Genomic DNA, 26,463 nt, shown 5'->3' on the forward strand with positions numbered 1-26,463 from the left:
TACCTTTGCTGTGACACTGACCAGCCGAGCCCTGAGGCTGGTCTTGAGACCCTTAAAGCTCAGCCCTGACATGGCGAGGTGGCTGGGGGAGATGGGGACGGGGGTGGGGGGGGGTGCAGACCTGGATTGAGTCCTGGTGCCACCACCAGGCAGCCTTGGCCGCCCCTTAACTTCCTGAGCCTCAGGGATTTTTGTAGCAATTAGGAGCTGAGAACACCAAGTGCTTAGCTTGCTGCCTGGCATATTGGAGGCTCCCAACACAGGCTGGCGTCTGAGCCCTGCTGACCTAAAGCTGTCATGCCCAGGCCTATACACTGAGAAGGCCTTCGTCACTGGTCTCCTTCATACCCACAGCCTGGACTCTTGGAGCCCACATCCACGCTGGTCCGAGTGAAGAAAAGTGCGGCCACCCTGGGCATCGCCATCGAGGGTGGCGCCAACACCCGCCAGCCGCTGCCCAGGATCGTCACTATCCAGGTACTTCCCCAGGGGCCCGCTGACTCTCTCCCCCTACCCCTGGGAGTTTCCTCTCAGCATCCAGGGTTGTGCCACCCCCACAGGTGACTCAGCACTGAAGGGCAGACCAGGCTCATACGACCTTTGCTCTCCCTGAGCCTCAGTTTCCTAATCAGGACTGTGGACATCCAGATAGTAGCTCCCAGGTTGGCAAAGTCAGGTCTGACCCTGTGGGTGGCCAAAGCCAGGCCAGCCTAGTCCTCAGGTGCCCTACGTGCCTCCGACCTGTGTCTCACCCACAGCGAGGCGGCTCGGCCCACAACTGTGGGCAGCTGAAGGTGGGCCACGTGATCCTGGAGGTGAATGGGCTGACGCTGCGGGGCAAGGAGCACCGGGAAGCCGCGCGCATCATCGCCGAGGCCTTCAAGACCAAGGAGTGTGACTACATCGACTTTCTGGTCACCGAGTTCAATGTGATGCTCTAGGGGCGGAGGCCTGAGCGCCTCCCACCGCCGTCCAGCCCCTGGCGCGGTCCCTCTTCCCTCCTGGCACTGTTACGCTCCCTGAAGGGCCAGGGCTGCATGGCCAGGGTAGCAGGAAGACACCCCACTCCTTCCGGGGCCGCTGGACCAGAACCGGGAGCGGAGGCGAAGCAAACGGGAGGTCAGGTCAGGTCAGGATCTGGTGCCGCGCCCGGTGCACAGTAGGCACTCACTACAAGTGTGGCTTTCAGGAAGGGGAAGGACACAGTGTCTTGGCATTTCCACCTGCGGTCTGCCAGGACCTGCTCCTCTGCGTTGAGTCGGGGGCACTGTGCCCCTGGCCACCTAGGACCTGGCCCATCTCCAGATGCCTTGGCTTTGTCTAGAGCAGCGGTTCTCAACCTGTGGGTCGCGACCCCTGAAAATACATCCTGCATATCAGATATTTACATTACGATTCATAACAGCAGCAAAATTACAGTTATGAAGTAGCAACAAAAATAATTTTATGGTTGGGGGTCACCACAACATGAGGAACTGTATTAAAGGGTCACGACATTAGGAAGGTTGAGAGTGAGGTCACATGAGAATTCATGAACATGGCCCCCAGCCAGGGGGCATCTTGCAGGACCTTTAGTGCCACAAATAAGCATCAAGCACCCCCTTCCCATTTACCCCCCATTCCTCCGAGCTCCTTGTTCCCCATGGTATTTATTATTTATTTCCCTCTCCACACCCTGGGGACCCAAGACCCCAGCTCCCCACCGCACCCCCTGCCTATCCCAGAGGCCTTGCAGGTGACCAGCGACGTCAGTGTATTTATATACAGAGCTTATGACTTTAATTTTTCAATAAAGAGATCTGAACAAGGTTAGGGTCCAGTGTGCTGCGTGGCCTGCCTGTGTGACTGGGGTCTTGATTGCTCAATGTGGAGATGGGGGGAGGGCAGTTGGAGGCATCAGAGCACCAGACATCACCACCCTCTCCCCCCACAACCCCCCACATCGGAAATGCAGGGGCACTTGAAACCACACCTGCATCTTGGAACACCCTACCTGAAGGTTGTTTACAGATAATACTCTTAGATTAAAAGGCACAGGTATGTCATGGGGCAGAGTACACAATGTGTGTGGATGTTTTAAATGACAGAGAGGTGGCCCACCTGAAGGCAGGTCCCAGAAACTGACTCAGCAGTGAGGATTTGTATGCAAGTGATTCATTAAGGAAGGGAGAGGCAGTGAAGGAGTGGGGGCTCCGGAGGGGAAGGGGAGGAGCCAAGCCTGGGAGGGGACACCAGAGTGTAAGCTATACCTAGAGCTGCCCCCCCTTAGGGCCCTGGGACAGGGCTTTCATGCTGTCAGTCTTTGATCAAGGCCTGGGGGAGAAGGGAGAGATAGTAGATTCCCACTCACATCTCACCCTCTATCTGTGCAGGCCACATGCTGTTCTAGGAGCCCAGGGCAGTGGCTGTTACAAATAACAACATATGGAGGGGAAAGAGGAGAGGATGGCAAGAGATGGTCAGCTTCCCAGCCCCTGGGCCCATTTCCTTCATCCCCCAGGGTTCCTCTGGGGCAAGAAGAGTTTGAGAAGAAGAGTTTGCCCAGCCCCGTGTCCAGCGCCTGCCAGAATGGGTTCGGGGCAGTTGATTCCACAGACCTGCACCAGATTCTGCTCTTGGCTGCCCTGGTCCCCTCCCCAGGCCAAGGAGATCACCTGGAGGCCAGAGCCCTGGATTCCGCTAGACCTTGAAGCAGCCTATCCCGGAAGGTCCTAGCCCCGCCCCAGCCCTAACACCCCTGCAGGAAGAAGCCTTACCTGGCACCAGGAGAGCTTCGTCAGGCCCCAGATCTCCTGGCTTCAGACTCCAAAGCCTGTGTGGTCAAGGGCAAGTGATCTCACCGTTCTGAGCCCAAGTTCCCCATCTGGGAAATGGGTGTGGTAGGCTGAATAATGGCGCCTAAAGGTATTCCCATTCCTGGAACCTGGGAATGTTACCTTATAAGGCAAAGGGACTTTGCAGATGTGATCCAGGTGTTTCGCTGGGGAGGTTATCCGGGACTATTTGGGCGGGCCGAACGTGATCACTTGGGTCTTTGAAAAAGGGAGGCAGGGGGAGGGAGGCTGGACGCAGAACAGGACAAGGTGTGATGATGGACATGGAGGTTGGAGTGGTGTGTTTTGAAGATGGAGGAAGGGACCACGAGCCCAGGAGTGCAGGTTGCCACTAGAAGCTGAAAAGGATAAGGAAACGGGTTCTCCTTCAGGCTCCAGAAGGAACCTGCCTGGCTGACACCTTGACTTGAACCAGTGAGACTGGCTTTGGACTTCTGACCTCTCTTTGTGAGAGAACAAATTCGTGTTGTTTTAAGCCAGGAACTGGTGGTAATTTGTTATAGCAGACACGGGAAGCCAATGCATGGGGATGCTGCTATTGCCCGCGGTGGAGGTTAGGATGCTGTGTGTGGACCAGGCTCAGAGGCAGCCCCAGGGAGATGACTGCAAGTCAGGGTGATGGTGAACGAAGAAAGGGGCCTTCTGATCTTATAAATGCCACCCCTTTCCCAGGCCCAGGGGACAGAGCCCCAGCAGCTGCAGCCCATGGTCTCAAGTTTGTAATCTGAAAAAAGTAAGATGAGAATGAGTTTCTAGAACTGTTGCTTCTGAATTTGCTAGGACTGACTCTGGAGCCGTGGAATTTTAAGCCTAAAAAATTCCTTTGCAAGTGGATTTAGAAAGGTCAAATTGCTTGCCCAAAGCTGCATCACTAGTGAGTTGTAGAAGACAAATTTAAACCTCTGACTGCCTGGTATCAACAACATGAAGCCCCAGAGCAAGCACATGTCCTGTTGTCTTTTGAAAAGGATCATGGATGAAGGGATCATGGGTGAAGGCAGCTTTGAATATTGTAAGAGGGAGGGGCCAGAAGTCCACCTGGGACACATGTACCTGTGGCCCTAAGATCTTTACTCATGACACCAGAGCTGGAGGGGCGAGGTATGGCTAGAGGATCTCAGAGTGTGTTGCTAGAAGAAGACAGAAGGTGAGTTTTGGGCTTGAGCTGGGGTCTGCCCAAGCAAGTGCCAGGTTGGCCTTTAAATCCCCTGGAGCCCTCTCTGCTTGAGAGAAAGCAGGGCAGGGGGAGGTGGGCGGAGGTGGGGAGCATGGAGTAGCCCAGTGTGGGGAGTACAGGACAAACAAGGCACAGCTCAGGGTGCACACCTTAGTGTCTAAAACCTGGCAACATAGTCCACCTCCACCACTTTCTGCCCGTGTAAGTGGGCAAGTCACTTAAACTGAGCCTCAGTTTCCTCATCTTTAAATGGGGAGCATAATACTAACCTAACTTGTGAATTATTGTGAGGGTTTGCTAAAATTTTTCCCTGGGACAGAGAAGGCCTTTAGTGAATAGAAGCTGCTATTGTAATTACCATTAGAGATGTGTACAGGGAGTCACTGGCAACCTCCAGGGACTGATAACGGGGCTGCAACATAGCTGGATGCAAGTCCTTGGGAAAGTCACTTCCTGTCTCCAGGCCTCTTCATCTCCCCTGTGAAGTACGATTCTTCTAGGAACTCTTTAAATTAGGTCCATTGTTTTATTTCTTACTAGAGGCCCGATGCATGAAATTCATGCAAGAGTAGGCCTTCCTGCCCCGGCTGCCCGCACCAGCTTCCCTCCAGCCCCTGGGACTGGGCATCCCTCCCAGCCCCACTTTGTCCAGTCTAATTAGCATATATTGCGCTTTTATTAGTATAGATAGTTCTAGTGCCATGTTATTTATTTACTTCCCCCAGCAACGCTGTGAGTTAAGAGCTACAGATCCCGTTTATCTGAAGCGCAGTGGCAGCCAGTGGCAGGACTGGGACAAGTGCCTCGGCCAGTCTGACACAGTACACAGCCATTCTTCCAGGTGCGTTTCGTACTCACTGCAGGACCCGGGCAGATTCTTGTTTCTCTCCAGGACTGGGTTTCCCCACTTGCTCTGGACTAGAATATACTAATGATAACACCAGCGTACCTCATAGGAGAGGATGGGTCCATAGTAAGAGCTTACAACAGTGCCTGACACATAATAAGTGCTCAAGAAAAGCTTATTACAATATTATTATTACTACTGTTATGAAGCAGTTCGTTTCCACTCTGAAAGTTTTATTTCTTCCTCATTGCAACCTTGCACAAATGTCTAACTCCGGGCTTCAATCTCGCGTCTGCAGCCAGACCGGTTACCGGAGGTACTAGTACATGCAACCTCCCAGATTTGAGATTTTTCCCGGTGGAGTGGAGTCTGAGTCCCTGAGGGCGGGCCGCAGGCTGCCGCCTCTCTGTGATTGGTGCAACCTCGAGACCCCGCCTCCTGGGGCCGCACCCCGCCCGTCAGAGGCCGGCCTCGGGGATTATGCAAAATATCTCCGCCCCGCCCCGCGCCCGGATTGGAGGCCTTTGTTTGCCGCTCAACTCCAGGAAACCACCCCGCGCAGCGGCCAGCAGGTGAGAAGCGGGGAGGGGCTCGTGGTGGGTACGCGGCAGGTTCCGGCCCCTCGCTGGGTCTCAGTTTCTCTGTCGGGGGAATGGGGAGGGAGGGTGGGCAGCGCGATGGGCCTGGGTCCACGGGGACGGTGCTGCTCTCGGTCTCTCCCACGTGGAAACCACGCACACCCGTCTCGGAAGGAGACCGATCGCCGCTCTGGGAGCGGGAGGGAGTCCTGGATGGGCTATCCATCCCGAGTCCAAACCCGGCGGTCTCCGCCTTCCGGCCTCAGTCTCCACCTCCGCACAATGGGGGCGCTGGCTTTTTCTCCCTGCCTGCGGCTGGCGCGGGTCCAAGGGAGGGGAGGGGTCCCCAGGGAATCTGGAGGTGGTCCTTGGCCCGGCGGAGAGCTGTGTTTGGGTTAGAGGTGTGGCCGGGTAGCTGTGGTTACGGGGAGGTGGGACTTTCCCGTCCTGGGATTTGTGTGAGGTTCGCTCACCCGGCAACAACCGCGCACCCTGACAACTCGGAGCCGCGCGCCCTCCCCAGACGCCTAACGCAAGTTTCTTTTCCTCTTTTTGGCGGGGAGAGAGGTAGAGCGAGGGCCAGCATGGGGGTGGGCAGCTCTGACAGTGGCAGGAACTGGAATGGACTGCGGAAATGTAAGACCAGCCCCTGCTGGTACGCAGATGGGGAGACGGAGACTCAGAAATGGGGCACGGCTTCGCCAAAGGCGCCACCGCAGGGCAGGTGCAGAGCTGGCGGCTCCCCAGTGGGATGGGGCTGGCGGGGGCAGAGCGACCTGGATGAGACTCCTTTGCCCGGCTTTTGTTGAGAGAAATGGCAGAGGGGAGCGGATCACTACCTGCATTTCAAAAGCTTCTGCTTCTGGGTGAGAAAGTTGGAAAGGAAAGTTGCTGATAACAAACTGGGGCTATTTGGGAGCTGAGAAGAGCAGCTGCGACAGGCTGCAGTGAAAAGAGACATTGTTCCTGTGCTCTAGAACAGAAGGAAAAGAAATGGCTGAAACTGAAGCATGAAGGACTGAGGTTAGATACTCACAGGGACTTCCCAAGAAAACTTTCCAGGCGCCTCCTCTGGAGTTGATGGGTTTTAATTTTTGGCCCTTGGTCCTGTTTTGTCAAGAAAACAATTTCTGCCCATCTGTTTGAGGGCGTCTATCTGTCTTACTTACCAGTAGGTGAGGGTGTTTGGGGACCATTTGGGGTTTATTCCCAGGAACCATCTCAGTTCTGCAGGAGGGAGAAGGTACTCATGTGGGGCCTTTGCTTCCACTGGTTTGCGTTTGAAACATGTGATTTGGGCTGTTTCTTGCAAGGAAATTTCATCAGCTCCCACCAGCCTGCACAGCTTCCACCAGGGGCGCCAGGGTTGGGGTTTCCAGAGAGCCTGGGAATGGTCCAGGCACGGAGGCTGTCACGCTGAGGGCTGAGAGTGTATTTTGAAAACTGGTACATACCAAGGACATTTCCAAGAAGGAGGGGGTGAAGAAAAAATGTTTTAGAGCATCCAGCTGAGTCACCAGCTGAATTCCACGTCCTTGTTATGCGTCCTCAGTCCTGGGAGGTGGGACAGATCTGGAGACTGGGAGTTAAAAGAACTTGGTTCAGATCCTCAGCCTGGCTTCAGTTCTGAGCATCTCAGTTTTCCCATCTGTAAAATGGGAATAGTAATGCCCACTTCAGTGCCACTTTAAGGCTCAAGTGAGGTGGCATCCTAGAGAATTTTGTGCAGCCTACATTCTGAGTCTGGAGATGAGGAAACTGAAGCCCAGAGAAAAGAAAGAATAGCAGCCTTAATATTATTGGTAATAATAGCTCATGGTTTTTGAGTGCTGCATTCTAGCCATTGTGCCAAGGGTTTGACTGCAATGATTGGGGTCCAGAAAGCTGGGAGCCCTTGTCTATCTTGTCACTAGTCACCCTCCTGGTGCCCAGGACAGAACCCTACACATAGTAAGTGTTTAGTACATTGTTGATCACCTGGATTATATCACTTCCTGGCCAGGCGGGGAACCAGGTCAAAATGCCCGCACCCCACTGCGGATCCTCTGAAGGGTGGATTTGGAAAGGACACTTTTCTGGATGAGGCTCCTGGTCTATTCTGTGAGTTGTGCGGTATAGCAACCCTCTGACTTGGGAACAGGTCTGTGTAAGCCTGAATTCCAGGCCAAAATATCTGACCTTTAACCTTAAAGTGATAGCACCAATCACGGTCTTTAAGCAGGGAAAGGCTTGACCAGAATGATGCTCTAGGATTTATCCAGCAGCATGTGCCCAAGGGATTGGAGGGGCAGGGTGACTGGGAGTAGGCTCTGAGTGACATGTGCGCCAGGAGCATGCTAACGGCGCCCTTCCCGTGTTTTCTGAGCACCCCCATGTGCTAAGCTGAGCAAACACATTGTGCTGTTACTCTACACTCATGCTCCTGAAGAAAGTGCTACCCCAGCCTGTAGATGAAGATATCAGACAGGTTCAGAAATATACCTAACGGTCAGAGCTACCAGATCTGGAGCCAGGCCTTCCTGCCCCCAGACCTCAGCATTTTTTAAAAAATAGATTTTTATTGATTTTAGAGAGGAAGGAAGAGGGAGAGCGATAGAAACATCAAAGATGAGAATCATTGATTGGCCGCCTCCTGTACACCCCCCACTGGGGATCAAGCCCACACCTGGGTATGTGCCCTGACTGGGAATCGAACCTTCTGGTTCTGGTTCATAGGTCGACACTCAACCACTGAGCCACGTGGTCGGGCAGACCTTTGCATTTTTAATTTCTCAGTCCCTCCTCCCTTTTAACCTGCAGTCCCATCCTGGCTCTGATCTTCCTTTCCAGGTGCCAGCCGAACTCCACCATGGCTGTGGAGAGAGACCCCCTGCTCCCAGGGGTGGTCCAGCACCGGCCTCTAGATCCCAGCCAGCATTCTCCCTCCCCGACCCTCCCCTGAGGCTGAGCCTATTCTGGGGGAGAGGCCGTGACCAAGACCAGAGTGGGATGCCTACCTGGTCTTTTGGAATCTTGGGGCCACACAGCCAAGGACCAAGGATCAGGAAGGGCGTCAGTGTCCAGGAGACTGTACCCAGCCCCTCCGCGTCAGAGATTCACTTGGAGGGGAACTCTTTACTTATGGGTGCAGATCCGACTCTGCCTCTAAAGGGCTGTGTGATTTGGGACGAGTTGTGTAACCTCTCTGTGCCTTTCTTCATCTATTAAATGCCTGGTTATGAGAATCCAATCGGACAACACGTGCCATGCCCCACAATGTTGAGTGGTTAAGGCTGGGATTGCCTCCTTTCCTTTTCGTGATTTTCACATACTCCTGCATGTTGCATAATGGCTATATGTGCAGGAAAGAACACGTGGTATGAGTTTAAAAAGAGGAAGAGAGAAGGTGTGGGATGGGAGTTACAAAATGTCAGGGCTGCAAAGGACCTCAGAGAGCCCAACCACTCTGCTCAGCTTGCATGGGTGGGGCATGGGTGGGCCAGGGGGGCAGGAGGAGGGCAGGCCCAAGGTCTCATCAGAAAGAGGCACTACACAGACATGTGGTGGTGGCTTTTGTTTTTTTGCCTTAGCTGGTTTGGCTCAGTGGATAGAGCGTCGTCCTGTGGACTGAAAGGTCCCGGGTTCAATTCCAGTCAAGGGCACATGCCAGGGTTGTGGGCACGATCCCCAGTGGGGGTGTGCAGGAGACAGCCGATCAATGATTCTCTCTCATCATTGATGCTTCTATCTCTCCCTCTCCCTCTCTGAAATAAATAAAAATATATTTTAAAAAAAGAATACTAAGTGCTCTTTTTACTCTTATTTTTTAACTCAAATGTTATTTTAGAAAATACAATAAGGAAAAGCAGTAAATTTGCCTTAGTTCTACTACCGAGTAATAATTATTGAAACCATTTGGAGCACCTCTCTCCTTCTTTTTTCCCCTTTTCCTCTCTTCCTTTCCCCTTCCCTTCCTCCCTCTCTTCCCTTCCTCCACATTTTACTGTGTTTTTTTCTTTAATGGTTTCAAACTAGATATATATTCTTCTGTAACTGGCGTGTTCACTTAACATATCACATTTCTATATCACTTCATATTCTTCTACAATATGACCGTTAATAGCTGCATAATATTTCATTGAGTGGAAATATCATAATTTAATGACCTCTTAGTATTGGACATTGCGGTTGTTTCCGACCTTTCCACCTACTGCAAGGTTCAGTTGCACAGTGATTATGATTTACTCTCTGGATCCAGACAGCTTGGCTCAAACCCAGCTTCTTCTCCTGTGAAATGGACACAGTAATTCCTACTCTTTGGATTGGTATGAAGATTAAACAATGAGATTCTACCCTATAGAAAGGCCTTTACATAATGGGTGCTCAATGAAGTGTTGCTGTTGTCAGTGCACTCCTGGCGCATGCACACTTTTGTTTGTTTGACTCTTCATGCAGCATGAATTTGGGGGGGGAGAGAGAGAATGTGTGTGTATGTGTGTCTTTTCCTCAGTGTGGCCACACCCTCCTCAGAGACCGTGTTTCAGTTGGCCTGTTTCCTCCTCTCCTTAAGTATTCCGGGTGGGGACACAGTTTCTAGCTGTGTCAGTGACCCCCAGAACTGGTTTTGGGGTCACAGGGAGAGGGTCATGGGGGGATGGCAGCATTTCTCTCCACTGATGAGGGCTGGCTTTTGGTTTTTGTGTACGGGACCCAAAACTAGAGCTGGGGAAGCTCCAGAGCCAGGAAAATTAAACTCAGTCCTGCAGGGAGCAGGCCATCTGGGCGTTTCACGGATATGGCCCAAGTCATTTATGGGTGAGCTCTGTGCCAGCTGGGCCCTGGGCCAGGACTTTAGGCACACGGTCTCATTTATCACCCCAAGGATGCTATAAAGTCAGTATTATCCCCACTTTACAGATAAGGAATCTGGGGTTCAGAGAGGTTAAGCAATTTTCCCAAGGGCACACAGCTTTCAAGAGAGGACCCGGAGGCCTGACTACCCAAAAAGTCTATGTTCCTAAACCCCTGTGCCCTGCAGCCTCCCATATACATGGCATTTCTGCCTGCGCGGGCAAGTGCAATCAAAGAACCCAGGAGATTTAGTGCTGGAAGGTCATTTCTGATCACCTCAGGGATAAATCTCATTAAGCCCAAGGTTCAAAGCTAAGAGAGGGGAAGCCACTTGGCCCAATGTCACTCAGCCAGGCTTCCATCCATTCTTCTTGGTTCACGCCAGGTTGTGGGCTCGATCCCCAGCAGGGGGTGTGCTGATCAATGATTCTCTCTCATTGCTGATGTTTCTATCTCTCCCTCTCCCTTCCTCTCTAAAATCAATAAAAATATATTCAAAAAAGAAAACAGAAGGGCTCTGTGCAGAACTAGAGCCTCATTCTACAGGCAGAACATGGCCTTGGTGAACTGCAGTTAGTTGGTAATAAGCTGCACTCCCGACCCTGCGGTGCCCAGGGCAGTCATTATCGCCAGAGGCTGCAATGGTGAGAGCACGGAGGGCAGTCACCGAGAGGTGGGTCTCCGTGTGTTTGCATCTCTACCCGCACTCACCCGCTCTGTGACCAGGGGCCTCTGTTTACCCACCTGTAAGATGAGGGTGTCACACCTGCCTCCGTGGGTGGTTGTGAGGGGTTACAAGCCAGGCCTGGGCCACGGGCTAGACGTGGTAGCTCATCCATCGTATATGACTGTGCTACTGCTGAGCACCCCACTCCATTGTCGGAGACAGACTTCACTTCTCATTCCAAATGGTGAGCCCCCAAGGAGGGCACATGGGCTGAGATCTACAGGGCGCCTGGAAGTTGGCAGGGAGAAGGAATGGGGCTGGGTGAGGTCCCGGAACACAGAGCATTTGCCCCAGGAACAGCAAGGAGCCCCTGTGAGGCAGGAGCCGCCGAGGGAGCGGGAGGACAGAGGGAGCAGCAGCAGGAGCAGCGGCCAGGCTCCGGGAGTTCCAGTTTCTTTCTCAGAGTGTTTTAAGCACAGAGGGGCCCGGTGTGGACGCTTCTGTTTTGGCAAGATCCTCTGGTGCGGGGTCGGGTATGGACTGCAGGGACCAAGAGCTCTTGCAGGAGGCCACGTGGTGATACAGACAGGGGACAGATTCTGGTGAGAACAAGGAAATAAAATCAACAGGAGTTGATGAGAGATTGGTTATAGGTGTGAGGGAGAGGGAACTATCCAAGATGTGCACCTGGGTGAAAGGTGGGCCAAATAGGGAGGCTTGGGTTTGGAGGGTGGGACGCAATGAGCTCAGTTGCATTGGTTAATTTGGCCTGTGGGAGGAGGGGGCACCGCATGCGCAGAGGGAGGGTGGGGGAGGTCTGGTAAGGCTGGGAGGTGGCAAGGAGATGGACCAGAGTACATGAGAAGGTGTTTGCCTTGGTGTTAGGCTAGGCTTAGGGTTATCCAGGGGCAACTGCCTGGCAGTGGCAGCCACCTGGCGTTGATAGCAGTGCTGCCGGGTTAATGGCCAGGGAGGGAGAGTGAGTGAGTGACAGGGTGTCAGGGGAGCCCGCCCCTTGCACAATGGGCCACATGGCCACCAGAGCTGGCAGGGAGGGGGCCTCATTAGGGTTTGGCTGTGCTCCATAGGCTGGGTGCCCCATCACCCAGATGTGGGTAAAAGGCAGGGAAGGAGGGGTGGGGCGGTGATAACTGGAATGAGGGCACCTGTTTTTAGCCTGGCTTTGCCATATACTCAAGGCTGATCTTGAGAAAGTTCATTCATTCATTCAATCACTCATTCACTCATTCATTCATGTTCCAGGCTCCTGGTTCTGCACTTTGCAGACATTACCTCATTGGATCTTGGCAGAGACCCTGTGGGAGGCTACGCCTCTTGGATGTCTTAAGATGAAGAAACTAAGGCTTAGAGAAATGAAGGCTCAGAGGTCCCAGAGCCAGTGAAAGATTTGAACCCAGGTCTGTATTGACTCTAAGATTCAGTTTTCTCTCTTCACTGGTGGTTCCCAAACCTGGCTGCTCATCAGAATTACCTGGGAGGGTTTTTGGACAATACAGAGACCATTCCCCCCCCCTCCCCCGCCTTTTCTCTTTGTTTCCTTAATCAGAACCTCTGGCTCCTAAGCAGGGCCAGACTGGATGCTGAGCCTGCCCCTCCGCCCTGGTCCTGCCTCTCCTCTCCTCTCTGTTCTGGGATGCAGCCTGCTGTTCTCAGGGAAAGCCCAGCTGGTTCTCACCTTACCCATTGCACTTGCCCGTCCAGAATACTCTGCCGTCAGCCCTTCTCGTGGCTGGCTTCTGCCCCATTCTTCCTTCCAGTGCCTTGATCAAATGCCACATTATCATGGAGACCTTTCTGGCCAGCCCCATACCCTTCTCCCCAGCTGTTACTCTCTGACCCATGGGTTCTCTACCAGGGCACACATCCCAGACACCTGAGACCCTGTAAAATCTCTGATGCCCAGAGACGGATTCTGTTGAGCCTGAGATGTGGATCACTGCTCCATCCTACCCTCTCCGTCTTGTTCACACCTCTCTCTCTCTCTCCCCCGCTCTCCCTCTCTCCCTCTCTCTCTGTTTGTTGTCTGTCCCTCTACCAGAGTGGAGCCAGCGCTTGGCCTGTCTTGTGCCCTGCCATATTCCCAGCACCTTGAAAAGCATTACAAGATACGCTCAGTAAGTATCTATCAAATGAATGAATGGAATGAGCGGGGCTTAGGGAAAGGCAGATGAGCCCTGGGAACAGCAGGGTAACTCACCTGATCAGCCAGTTCCCTACCTGCGTGCTGCCTGGAAAATCCTATGTAGCCATAGGCCCTGCTTGAGGCAAGGACAGTGGGTGGGACGGCAGGAATCATTGCAGCCTCGCTGAGGTGTGGGGTTGCGTATTGGCAGACAGGATGAAGAGCCAGAGCTGGAAGGATGCCAGCAAGCGTCCAGCCTGAGCTTCATTGTGTGTATAGACGGGCACTGAGGCCCAGTGAGAGACGGGCCTTGGCCACAGCGGCGCCCTAGAGGGTAGGCGCAGCGGAGAGAAAGCGCGCAGAGAGTTGGAGCTGCTGGAGCCTCCTTCCAGCATCCGCATGCTGAGTGGCCTTGGCCAGTCCCCTGACCTTCTCGGGGCTTCCGTCTCCTCAGTCTGTATTTTGGCTGTGATGGTCCCCAGCCCTGACATCGGCAGGTCCCACGAGTCCTTTCCTGGGCACAGAGGGCCTGCAAGGGGTTAAGCTCCTCCTGCTCTGTCTCAGGCTGCGCTCAGACAAACCCCCTCCTTCTGACAAACACTTGTAGGAAATCAGGCCGGGCGCTTCCTGCCTCAGCCACCGCCGGGGCGGGGAGAGGTGGGGAGCGATGCTTGCCTGTGAGCAGCAGCAGCTCGGGCTGGCAGAGCGGCCTGGAGGCGGGCCAGGGCGCCATGGAGGCAGGGGGCTCCCCAGGTTTGGAACAAAGACCTCCCACCCCGGTCCTCTGAGCCTGGGCCAGCAGGATGGTGAAACCCGGGAGAGGTAAGGGAGCGGAGGAGGGCCGGGGAGGCCGCCTTCCCTCCGGACAGGCCAGTCAGAACCGCGGGACAGTTGGGGAGGCTGGACCAGCCCAGCCAGGAAGTTGCAGCTGCTGCGACAGCTGTATGACTTCTCTCCCGGCTGAGGGGAGCCCGGCCCCCCAGCAGGGGTGGATTTTAGGGGGATTTCCTCAAGCCTCGGGTGCTGGATTCCAGTCAGAGCTCTGCTTCTGTTCTCTGTGAACTTGGACAAGGGCTAGTTCCTCTCTGTGCTGGAGGGTCCTCATGGGCGCATGGAGAGGCAGTCCCACGGCTGCTAAGGGCCTCAGACGTGATGCACGGATGAGGAGCAGGCCAGGAGGCAACAGGGGGTCCCCAGAGAGAGGGGCCCGGAGGAGCCGGGATGGTCCCGCAGACCGAGAGCGCAGCGCTCCAGGCTGGCGGGATGAGAGTGCGTAGCAGCCAGGACGCGTTCCTCTTTCTCCAGAGAGCCGGGGGCTGGAGGGGGCACATCCGGAGTGGGGAGTGGCTGATGCCCTGCCCGCTGGTCAGAGAGGGAGGCCAAGATTGGGGCTCTGACCCCCAACAGCCCAACCTTTTTGGAGGAGCCCAGCCACTTGATATCGGGGGTTTCTTTCCCCTTCCTCTTGTCCCCCACCCCAAAGTGTGATGGCCTTGGTTTCAGAGCCTCATGCCCTGGGTTTGAATCCCCAGGCTGCACTTCCAGCTGTGGGGCCTGGTGAGAGCCTGCCGTCTTTCTTTTGCTCCGTTTCACATCTGGGAGATGTCAGGGTCAGGGTGGGGGTGGGGGCGGCCCCTGGACAGCCCTGGTTGGAGAAGGCATGGGGAGGGGGAGGTGGGCTGCGTGGCTGCAGGGGCAGAAGAGAAAGAGAATGGGGAGAAGGGGACATAAAGGGAAGGATCCTGAGTTTCAGAGCAGCTGAGGGGGGGCAGAGGAGCCGCTGAGTCGGCGTGGCTGACCCACTCGGGAACTGGAGAGACCACAGGGTCTCATAGACCCTTGAGAGAGCTAGGGGTAGGGGCGGTACTGTGGAGTGGGGGAGACGTACAAAAGGGGGGATGGTAGTGATTGGTGCTTCCTGGTGGGGCTAGCTTCTCCAGGGCTGGCAGGGACCTTTGAGGGGACTTCATGCCAACAGGGCTTTCCTGGATTCAGGCCCCAGCTCACATGCTAGAGCCTTCACCCTGCCCCTCTGTGCCTTTGCCTATGCTGTTCCTCCTGCCTGAAATGCCCTTCCCTCTTGTTCTTCACCCAAATCCTCTTTGTCAACTTGATGCTTCTTCAATAACTCTCTGTACTGTCTTCCCCCCACCTTGCCTTCATTTGAAATTTTGGAACGCTTCTGCTCATTTCTGTATTCCCGAGTCTGGTGTAGTGCTTGGCACACAGTAGGAGGTCGTAGGTTTGTTTTTAAAGTTAATTTGCTCAATATATATCTTTGTGACAGTGAAATGGGACCCCAGAAGGGGGGTAGCAGTTCTGAGGCTGTTGCCCTCAGAAGCCAACGAGACAAACAGGAACCCCAAAGTTCACTTAGCCACCTCCCAGCCCCACCTCCCAGGGCCATCCCGCCTGGTGGTGGCAAGAGCAGATGGCCTGTCTTCGTTTTACAGTGAGGAAAGCCCGCCAACGGCTCACCACGGAGCAGCAGCACCAGGCCCGGAACCCGGTCTCTCACGCCCAGCTGGCTTCTCTCTCACAGCAGCCCAGTGAGCCCGTGTCCTGGTGCAGCCTGAGGCTGGCATGTGGTTGGCGCTCATGTGTGTTGTTCACTGACCAGCTGACTGGCCGGTTCTGAGCTCCGCAGCACCGAGGGCTGGGACTTGGGTGGAAGACAGAGTCCCTGCTCCGAGAGGCTCGCGGCTTTCAGGGCCTGGGGTGCCTGTGCAAACCCCCAGCCAGTGACCGCAGCTGCCTCCCCCGGTCACAGTGAGATTTCTGAGCTGACTGAGTCATCCCGGGAGACAGGATGTTCCTCTTTGTGCCCCGGAGGCCTCTGTGATTGGGCAGGCTGCTCTGAGGCACGGCTAGCAAAAAGCCCTTGAAAAAGTCAAAAAACCACACGCCTCCCCAGCCCCTTCCTCAGGCAGATGTTTCAGAAATAGAAAAGCAACAGCTCTTAGCACCTGTCACACCTGCCATCGTAGCAGCGGCGAGAGGTCTAGTCAACCTGAAGGGCTGGCCTTGCCGGGGAAGCTGGTTTAAAACGCAGACTCCTGGGCCCTATCCCCAGGGCCACCAAGTTCCGCTCTTTGGGTCGGCCTAGGGGTCTACATTCTTAGAGGATTCGTAAGAGCACTCAAGTTTAAGGCCCACTAACAGGGATTTCCAACAGGGGTAGAGACCCCCCCAGAGGGTATGGGAAAAGGATTAGAATGTCCCTTTAAAATATTTATTTTCTATTGCGTCTTTGATATATATATATTTTAATATATTTATTGATTTTTTACAGAGAGGAAGGGAGAGAGATAGAGAGTTAGAAACATTGATCAGCTGCCTCCTGCACATCTCCCACTGGGGATGTGCCCACAACCCAGGTACATGCCCTTGACCGGAATTGAACCTGGGACCTTTCAGTCCACAGGCCGACGCTCTATCCACTGAGCCAAACCGGTTTTGGCAATATTTTTTCTAATATATGTAATATATTAGCATGAGACTACATGTCTATAAAGTTATAAGAAATATACGGGGTTAGGCAATAGTAGGTTTACAGTTGTTCGTATAGAAAATAATACAATAATTAATAAGTAGTAATACAAGAATAAACTGTTTTGCGTACTCACAACTGTAAACCTACTTTTGCCCCACCCTATATATAGGGTATACAAGCAAATTTATATTTTTCCTGATGAGCTGTGTGATTAAAAATAAATTTTGGAGACCACTGGGCTTTTCAAAGCGGACACTTTCAAATCTTGTTCTGTCACTGAGCAGCTGGGTGACCTTGGCCAAGTCCCTTCCATGTTGCGCTTCTGTTTTCTCCTCTGAAAAGCAGTTTTCCTGGGACCCACTCACCTGAGAACACACAGGTAAAGCAAGAGAAGAGAAGCCTGGGGAGGGGGGTCCCGGGGTCACTCACAGGGTGATCTGGAGCACATTCCGGGGGAGAGGGGGAGATAGAGGCAGGGAGGGGAAGAGGCCCCTGAGCCCTGTCCAAGGAGCAGGGCTGCAGCCGGAGGGGAGAACGTTGTTGCCTGTCCCTACCCCAGGCCTTGAGAAGGCGGTAGCCTTTCTCGGGCGGCATGTTCCCTGGGGAGCTTTCTATCCAGAAATAGTTGCTGCTGACTTTTCTCAGCCGTGCAGATCAGACTGACCACCACCCAAGTGCTCACGAGGCTGCGGAGACAAACACAGTCCTGTTTGTCCTCGGAGGCCCAGCGTTTTTTATACTCAGTCGTCTCCACCGCATGGAAGGAGGAGCCTGGCCTGGCTCCAAGGTGACCTTTCACCCCAGCCTGGTCCTGGCTGATGTGTGGCTTCGGGCCAGGCCCTTCTGCTCTCTGGGCCTCAGTTTGCCCACCTGTAGAGCCAGGCCTGGAGGCCCCGCCGAGTTCCTTGCCTGCTGCTCTGTCAGCTCTGTTCCCAGGACTCCGTGGTGCTGGGCACAGAGGGGGTGCCTGGGGCGTGTTGGCCATAGCAGGAGGGCAGGGAAAGAAGGAGGCAAGAGGAGATGAGAGGGAGGGAAGGAGAGGGAAAGGAGAGGATAGAAGGCAGGTGGGGAGGAGTCCTCTTTCTGCTGCCACAGGTCCCCCGGCAGCCAGCCAGGCTCCCCACTTCTGGTTCATCCTCCAGAGCAGCCAGAGGGGATCTTGTAAGCCACACCTCGGGGTGCTCTCCCGGATCTGGGATGCCCTTCAAGCGCCTGAGCGGGACCTCAGAGGCCCTCCTGAGTCTGGCCACCACCCCTCTTTGCCCATACTCTCTGCCATCCAATTGGCAGTGGTTTGTACCAGTCACCCCTCCTGCCTCTCGGCCTTTGTACTCGCTGATCCCCCTGCCTGGAATGCTTTTTTTTTAAAAAAAATTGAGGTGATAGTCACATAACATAAAATTAACTATTTCAAAGTGAACAATTCAGTGGCTTGTGGTATATTCACAATGTTGTGCAACCCCCACCTCTATCTAGTCCAAAACATTTTCATCACCCCAAAAGAACCCTGTGGCCATTAAGCACTCACTCCCCAGCCCCCCGTCCCCCAGGCCCTGATAACCACCAGCCTGCCTTCTTGCATTTACCTGGTCTGGATATTTCATGTCAATGTGGCCACACTGTGTGTGGGCTTTGTGTCTGGCCTCTTTCACTCAGCAAAATATTCCAGGTGCATCCATGCCGTAGCAGGGATCAGACCTCATTCTTTCATGGCTGGTTAATAGGACATTGTCCAGGGGTGGGCAAACTTTTTGATTCGAGGGCCACAGTGGGTTCTTAAACTGGACCGGAGGGCCGGAAAAAAAGCATGGATGGAGTGTTTGTGTGAACTAATATAAATTCAAAGTAAACATCATTACATAAAAGGGTACGGTCTTTTTTTTTTTTAGTTTTATTCATTTCAAACGGGCCGGATCCGGCCCGCGGGCCGTAGTTTGCCCACGGCTGGTTTAGACCATGGTTGTTTATAGTCACCGTTGATGGGTGTTTGGGTTGTTTCCACCGTTGGGCTCTTGTGAGTAGTGCTGCCGTGCGCGTGCATGTGCGTGTATTTGTTTATCTATTTTGAATTATTTGGGGTCCTGGAATGCTCTTTTCTCCATCCCCGTACTCCCGATTTGGATTCTTACCAGAGGGGGGGTCAGGGAGGGTTCCCAGAGGAAGTGGCTTCTCAATGGGCTGGGCCCCTGCCCTATCCCTTATCCCCCAGGGTCTGGCCTGTGCCCAGTGCCCACGCACGGAGCCTGGCACCTGGTAACAATCCTAGCACACAACCCACTCCTGCCAGTGCTGGCTGCTGGGCCCCTTATCATGCATCTTGGGTCATTTCCCCGAACTCTTGAGGGAGCTGGGAATTATTACCCCAATTTCACTGATGAAGAACATGAAAACAGGTGACTTGCCCAGGGTCACACAGCTTCATGGGGATGGAGCCAGGAGCAGAACCAGGGCTTTTGATTCCAGAATTCCTGCTGGTAACTTCTTGTTCTGTAGAAAGAAGGGGACTTGAGGGTTAATGCTGTCCCTCGATTGTGTCCCCGACAGGCCGCAGGCAGGATGGCTGGCGCTGAGAGGAGCCAGTGACTCTGATGCCCTGAGTGGCAGGGCCACGTCCTGAAGATGAAGTGGCCCAGGTGAAGGGGTCCCGGTGAAGCGCAGGCTGGGCCCAATGGCCAGCTCGGGGACCGAGGTCCACTGGTCCGAGCCAGGCCTGGGGACGGGGCCCCCGCGGCGGCGCTGGACCTGGGCCAAGGAGGAAAAGGATGCTTGTGGGGGCGGCCCACACAGCTGGGGAGCCGAGGAGCCCTTTCCCAGCGCCACCAGCCCCGAGCTCCTGGAGGACTTCTGCCGGGCCCAGCAGCACCTGCAGCCTCGGCAATGGGACTCGGAACCGCAACCTGATGGGCACCAGGGATCCGGATTCGAATCCGAATCCGAATCGGGAGAGTCTGCGGAGGAAGGTGAGACTGACTCCCCCAGCCTCACACTGTCCCCCTAACGTCCTACCTTCTGGCGGGAGGCGGGGAGAGGGAGGGAGTTTTAGAAACAATTTTAATTGAAATCTATGAAGTCTATAATTTAAAAATTTTAAAGATTTAAATTACATAAGTGATACTGTTTATTGCAGGAAATAGAAAAAGAGGAAAAACTAAAAATGCCATATCCAGATAACTTTTTTCCTTACGTGTCTACAGATGCAAATGTAATATGACTGTATTGTAACCTGCTTTTCTGTAACTTAATAGACATGAACATTGCCCAGCTCATCAGATAGTCTTCCACAAGTCACTCCTGTGGCTGACTGGGAGTTCCGTGGTGTGGACATTCTGAAATGTGCTGGCCCAATCTCTTGCCGCTGGGCGCTTAGGTCACTGCTAGTTTTTGCCATTATAAACCTTGCGGAGATGGGCGTCATTAACACATCTCTGCACACACGCTTTGATAAGAACCCTGGTCATTGAAATGGCCTGTTATGCCCGTTTTGAAGATTTTGTAAAATCCCATTTAGCAGTGGGGATGCTGGCATCCCTTGTTTTCTAAAATAAGTCTTCCCTTTTCATGGAGACCAACTTTAGACCAGGATCTGTTTTTGAGCTCTCCCTCAGGACAGTGACTGGGATGCCCTGGGAGGAAAGGGCAGAGGCATCTCTTCCTCAGGTCACATGGTAACCCCCTGCTATGATGTAACAGCAGCTGCCATGTCCTTTGCCCCTACTGTGTGCCCGGTGCAGGGCTAGGCACAGCCCGGGACTTGTCTCATTCCCTCCAGGTAGGAGGGACTAGCCTCTAGTCTGAGTAAGGACTGCCAGAGAGCCAGCTATTTGCCCACGGCCCCCTGGAAGGGACCAGAGGGACCAGGACCGAACCCAGGGCTCCCTGGCTCCAAAGCCCACTCTCTTCATCTCACTCCATAACCCCCAGTAGCAGAAGCTAACTTGCCTGCATGGCTGGGACCTGGGTTTTAGGTCCAGGCCTGCTGTGAACTGCTGTGTGATCTTTGGCAAGATGCTTAACCTCTCTGGACTTCGCATGTGCTATTGTAAACAAGAGAGACTTGCTGAAGGATGTTTTAAGGAGTTGAAGGATGTAGAGATTCCAAGGGGAGGGGAAAGAGCACAGGGGAGCAGAGAGTGGTACAAGGGCTATGACAAAGGTGCTTAACCAGAGCAGAGAGTCTGTGCCTGGCAGTAGACACACTGTGTCTCATGGAGCTTTGGCTCTATCTCAAAGGCTTTCATCATATCGAGGACAGAGAAGGTGCTCAATAAACACTGACTACATGGATGATGTAGAGGCGAATGGGTGGGTAGGTAACGGATGGGTAAGTGGCTGGGTCGATAGGTAGATGGATAGACGAGTGGGTGATGAATGGGTGGATGGAAGAGTGACTATTTCTTGAGCACCTACTATGTAACAATGACAACAATTGTCCATTTCCTGGAGCTTTGCATACTTTATTGTCCTCCCTCCCTCCCTTCCTTTCCTTCTTTCCATTAAGTCAACAAGTATTGAGCACCTACTCTGCAAATGCAATAGTAAATAAAAACAGGGTGTCCTGACGCTTATGGAACTTACAGTAGTGTGTGTGTGTGTGTGTGGGGGGGGATATTAATGATACAATCACATAAGTGCAAAACTGCAGCTGTGATAAGTATCTCCAAGGAAAGGTATTCAGTCTTGTGAACACGTATGAAGGGAGATGTGATAAGTCTTCCTTGATGAGGTCAAGGTTGAGCTAATGCCCGAAGGACAAATAGGAGTCAACTAGGCCAAGGGAGGGGGAGGGTGGAAGGACCAGCATGTGCAGAGGCCCTGTGGTGGGAGAGGATGCGGCAGGACCAGAGCAGGGAGAGGCAGGGGGACCCTGGAGAGAGGCGGGTCAGGAGAGCTAATGGGTGCTGGAGGCAGGGGCAGGACCTTATGAAGGTTCAGCTCTATCCTGGGAACAACAGGAAGGTGTTGATAAGTTTTCCGACGGGGCGGGCGGGGGGTGAGGGTGAGGACCGAGGAGACGATTAGGTGGCCACTGCAGGGCTTCAGGTGAGAGGATGCTGTCTTGGGCAAAGGTGGTGGTGCCGGACTTCGGAGCAGTGGGTGAGTTGACAGCTCTATAGGAGGTGATGGAGACCGATTGGATGATGGGGTCGGGGGGGCGGGGGGCGATGACAAGATGCCTCCCAGTTTCTGGCTTGTGCAGCTGGATGGGATGGTGTTGCCATTTGCTGAGACAGGTTTGAGGTTTGAGTTTGGAGGACCTTTGAGACAACCGGAGGAGGTGAGGTAAGTACGTGGCCATAGGTGGGTGGGGGCTTTCTGGGCGTCTGGCCATCCCCACTGATGAGGAAACGAATGCCCGAGGGGTGAAATGACTTAGGCAACATTCCACGGTGAGTCCAGACCCGAAAGTGCTAAGAGAGGACCTGTCTTTCCAGAGTTCGAAGCAGAGGATGTGGACAGCCCAGAAAGTTCCAACTTGCCTCCCGACTGGCTCCCCCAGCAGGAACCTCCGCCGGGCATGACTGAGGAGGAGCCAGAGGAGGCCCTCGGAGATGACGAAGCCGGAGAGAGCTCCCCGAGGTCCGAGTATGAGGCTAGTCTCTGCTCTGGGGACGATGGAACCCCCAGCCCCGTGGCTCTGGGGTGGGGTCACGCCACAAGCTGGGTGGCCTCGGGCAAACAAGCCAGTGGAGACAAACTTCCAGAACATTCTGAGGTCAACCCAACTGTTGACCTCAGCTCTGCAAAGTCCTGGAGCAGCGGGACGGTGAGCCTCGGCCACCCTAGTGACAGCCTTGATTCTACCTGGGAAGGAGAGACGGGTGTCCCCCAGCCCACTGCCCTCGAGGAAACTTCACCACAGAGCCCCAGCCACCACCTCCTAAACCCAGATGACAGAACTGGAGGAGGCGTTGCTCTGGCAACGCCCACGGAATTCCAGGACTCCTCAGTCCCCCCAGCCCAGAGCCTCCAGTGTCCTGCAGATAGATGGAGGAGAGGATCGGCCAGTCTCTCCTGCCCTCAGCCGGGGGACCACTCCTGGAAGCGTGCACGGATATCACCTAAGGCGCTCCCTTCCCGATTCACTGGCTCCGTCAGCCGCCTGAGTCCTCCGCCCAGGCCAGCCCCGCAGGACAGGCCGCGCAGGCCGGGAGCCACTGTGGCTGGCCACTCATCTTCTGATGCCCCCAACTACGGCCGGGGGCGGCTGAACTACCCGCTCCCTGATTTCTCCAAGGTGGGACCCCGGGTGAGGTTCCCCAAAGAGGACAGCTACCACCCCCCCAAGGCCAGGAGGCACAGCAGGCAGCCTCAGGATCCCATCCGGCCCCTGATTTTCAAATCACCTGCCGAGATTGTGCGGGAGGTGCTGTTGAGCAGTGGGGAAGCCTGCGTGGGGAAGGACCCACCCCCTGCCCACCCCATCACCAGGGTACCCGAAGAATTTCAGACACCCGAGCAAGCCACCAAGCTGGTCCATCAGCTCCAGGTAAGCTGGACGCGTGTCTACAGGCATGTTGCCAAGGCACCTGCCGCTGGCCTGGGAGGGTTGGGGCCCCTCGGGCTGGGCCAGGAGCCCCTGCTGCCGGAGAGAGGCCTGTACCCTGACCCATGGAGATCGTCCCAGCCCTTTGCTCAGAAAGAGAAATGATCGCACTCATGCGGCAGGGATGGTCTGTGTTTGTTTGTTTTTAACTTCTGCCGTGAAAAAAATTTGAAACATACAAGAGTAAAAATAGCAAAAGGAGCCCCCATCTCCATCACCCAGTTTCCACCCATTCACCCATCACCCAGCCCCTGGCAACCTTTTTCATCTATGGCTCCCCTCCCCCCACTCACCCTCCTGGAGTATTTTGGAGCAAATTTCAGGCATCAGATCATTTTATTCAAAAATATTTTAGTACATACATTGAAAGATAAGGATTCTCCCTTAAACATAACCACAATACCACTATCAGAGCTAAAAGTTAACACCGATTCCTTAATATTACCGATACCCGGTCCATGTTCAGCTCTCTCCCTGTGTCTCATTAAGTGGCTTGTTTGCTGTAGTGGGTTCGAATTAGGATCCAAACACAGCTCATCTATTTGGCCAGTGAGTCTTTCGGGTTGTGATCACCTGTTTATTACCCCTCCGGACCGTGAGCACCACCCAGGTAGGGAGTTTGGGGCAAGCACACATCATGGGTGGTCCCGTCAGGAGGCCGGGGGTGCCTGCTGGCCTCTGGGCTGTGATGGGAGTGGCCACCGATGCCTTTGCCTTGGTCAAGTTCTTCCTTCACTTGGGGTGACAAATGGTGGCAGCCTCAGGCTACCGTCCCTTCTGTGTGTATATGATGGAAATTTTCTGTAAAGGAAAACTTTCCCTCACCCACTGCTTGGTTACCAAGGTCTTGTTCCCATCGGGGAGAGATGCTTGATTCTGCCCTCATTACTAGTTTTCAGAACAACACGCCACTTCCCTAGCATTCTGCAAAGGTGACCGGTGACGTCTGCTTTTGCTTTCCCCTCTAGCATGACTTGTCTTAATGACGCCCTTCTGTTTTGTTTAAGGAAAATAGTGACTCTGAGTAGATGCAACGGTCATTTTCAAGTCCTCTATTTTTCTACCAAGGGAACCCTTGATCGTTCATTCTTTCAGCCATTAAAATGTACTTACTCAGCACATACTATTTAAGCTGCAAGTGGGTGGTGGGGAGGACAGATGGGGGCCTCACCTACCCACAGAGCCCACAGACGGGCTGGGGATCTGGATGCGAGTAGTTACGGTCCTCAGTCCTCCGTGACATGCTTGGTACCACAGCCCAGGGGCCTCCTCCCTGACTCCTTGTCCGGACGGTGGGAGGGCTGCTGGCTGAGTTGCCCTGCTGCCTCTCACACCCCAGAATTTGGCCACGGGGGTCGGCATTGCACGTGAGCCTGAAAGAGCCTCCCAGAAGCCCCTTTGGGGGGTGGGTTCCCTGTGGGGGCCTGGCCGCGAGGAGCCTGGCGGTGACCACTTCGCTGTCCCTGCCCTGCAGGAGGACTACCACAAACTCCTCACCAAGTATGCGGAGGCCGAGAACACCATCGACCAGCTGCGCCTGGGGGCCAAGGTATGGCTGGGTGGGGGAGGCGTGGGCCCTGGCCGCCGGGGATGACCCTTTCCCACAGTCTGCCTCCCGCCTCCCGAGACCTGCCTCCTGGCCATAGTGGAGCCCAGTCCTTCCTTGTCCTACCGCAAGGTCACGTGGTCTGTGACCTTGACCACAGGTCTCCAGGTCCAGGCTCCTTTATTAGTTGATGTTCTTGAATCCTAGATTCCAGGGTCCCCAGGGACTGCAGCAGAAGCTCTCTCCATCTAGGTGAGCCCTGGGCTCAGATCGCCTGGGCTCGATGCCTGAACCCATTGTTGCTCAGCTGTGTGACCTTAGGGAAGATCCTTGGGCTCTATGAGCCTCAAGGAAGTAGCACGGAATTTCTTCTCAGCCTCTGGTGCTTGTTTGCTGGGCCTGATCCTTCCTGGGTCCCCACTCTGCCTTTCTTTTTCCCCCCCATTGACCACAGCCCCCCCTCTCCGCCCCCCACTGAGTGCTGAGTGAGTGCCAAGTGTGTGGCAGGGGAGCATGGAGGGAGAAACCCACCCACCCAATAGAGCTGGCTGCCCGCCCAGCCCCCACCCCAACTTAGGAGGAGGCTGAGGGACCTTCCCCTTTTCTGGGGTGAGGCAGGAAGTGAGACCTGCGGCAGCCCCTGTGGTTTCCTGTCTCCCCCTCCCTGCTCCCCTGCTCTTGCCCCATCAGGTAGCCAAGGAGGAGGGGGCGGAGCTGAGGGGCAGAGGTGCAGACGCTCCCCTTCCTGGCCTCCCCCATCGAATCGACATGCTCTGGCCCTTCTAGCAGTGCTCTGAGTGTGGGCGGAAGCAGCCAGATGCGACAGCGGAAGGGGCCTGTCCTGGAGCAGTTCTCTGTCCCCACACCGGCCTCACACACAGGCAGGCCCTTCCCGTCCCAGCCTCCTCGGACACATCTGTACAGGGGGTTCATCAGACCTGCCTCTGGGCAGCCAGTGGGCTCTGCCCGGTATCTTAAGCCGCCTCACAGCTCTGAGCTTCTGAGCGGACTCGGGTGGGAGGGAGGGGTGCTGGGAGGACAGTAGAGGGGCTGGGTGGGGCATCCTCTCCCCGGAAGCCACATTCTCATGACTGCAGACCCCAGACGGTCCTGCGGAAAGGAACTGTGATCCCGTGCAAACCCGCAGTGCCCTGTCTTACAGATTGGGGAACTGGGGCCCCAGGAGAGGCAGAGGCTGCCAGAGGTCATGGTCAGGGGTAGAGGCCCGAGGCATCTCCTCCCTCCCGCCTTTCCTTCTGTCCTTTCCTGATGAAGGGGAGGAGTCGGTATAGGGACCTGCCACCTGGCGAGTTCTTCCATAGAATTGGGGAGTATTATTCTTATGAACAGTGTCACTATGGAGGTGTGTACTGGGTGCCCAGGTGCAGCGCAGACACGGCCAGGGTGGACACAGTGGGAACACAGCCCTGGTGCCGCCTCACATCCCCAACCCAGTGGGGACTGGGTCTTCCTGTATGCGGTCACCTCTGGTGCCTGAGACCCCTCAGGAGGGAAGCCGGGCGGGCTGGGAGTGGTTCGGTGCCAGCTCACCCACCCCCTTTCTGGGAAAAGGCCTCCTTGCCTGTGGGTTCTCCTCAAGAGAAGGGGGGGCATGGCCCGCTGGAGCCTTCTAGAAGCAGGGCAATATGCTGCTGGTCACCCAGTCTCACAGCTGCCCTGGGGAGCAGGAAGGCAGGGCTGCCCATCCCAGCGCGCTGAGGACACGGAGCCCAGGAGGGGAGGGGACTCGCCAGGTCCCACGGGGCCCAGGGCTTCCAGCCAGGGCTCCGTAGACTCCACCCTG

At 54.7% G+C, this 26,463-nt stretch overlaps 2 protein-coding genes across 13 annotated transcripts in view; both read left to right on the forward strand.

Moving 5' to 3' along the window:
- WHRN (whirlin) overlaps positions 1-1,812 on the forward strand; it is a 65,101-nt gene extending 63,289 nt beyond the window's left edge. For all 5 annotated transcript variants that reach the window (XM_059657875.1, XM_059657876.1, XM_059657877.1 and 2 more), the window contains 2 exons: positions 355-477; positions 759-1,812. In XM_059657875.1, coding sequence (XP_059513858.1) covers positions 355-477; positions 759-941 — 306 coding nt within the window. In that variant the 3' untranslated portion in view covers positions 942-1,812. The remainder of the gene's footprint in view (positions 1-354; positions 478-758) is intronic.
- A 10,387-nt stretch (positions 1,813-12,199) lies between these two features.
- The window catches only part of AKNA (AT-hook transcription factor), a 42,644-nt gene continuing 28,380 nt past the window's right edge, over positions 12,200-26,463 (forward strand). For 3 of the 8 annotated variants that reach the window (XM_059657873.1, XM_059657871.1, XM_059657872.1), the window contains exons 1-4: positions 13,727-13,898; positions 19,114-19,529; positions 22,002-23,056; positions 24,588-24,662. In XM_059657873.1, the coding sequence (XP_059513856.1) occupies positions 19,238-19,529; positions 22,002-23,056; positions 24,588-24,662 (1,422 nt within the window). In that variant the 5' untranslated portion in view covers positions 13,727-13,898; positions 19,114-19,237. Of the gene's footprint in view, positions 12,352-12,992; positions 13,069-13,726; positions 13,899-19,113; positions 19,530-22,001; positions 23,057-24,587; positions 24,663-26,463 lie in introns of those variants that run through there. The other 5 variants (XM_059657868.1, XM_059657870.1, XM_059657867.1 and 2 more) reach the window with 5 other exon arrangements.

This window comes from Myotis daubentonii, chromosome 11 (assembly GCF_963259705.1).
Source record: "Myotis daubentonii chromosome 11, mMyoDau2.1, whole genome shotgun sequence".
NCBI lineage: Eukaryota > Metazoa > Chordata > Mammalia > Chiroptera > Vespertilionidae > Myotis > Myotis daubentonii.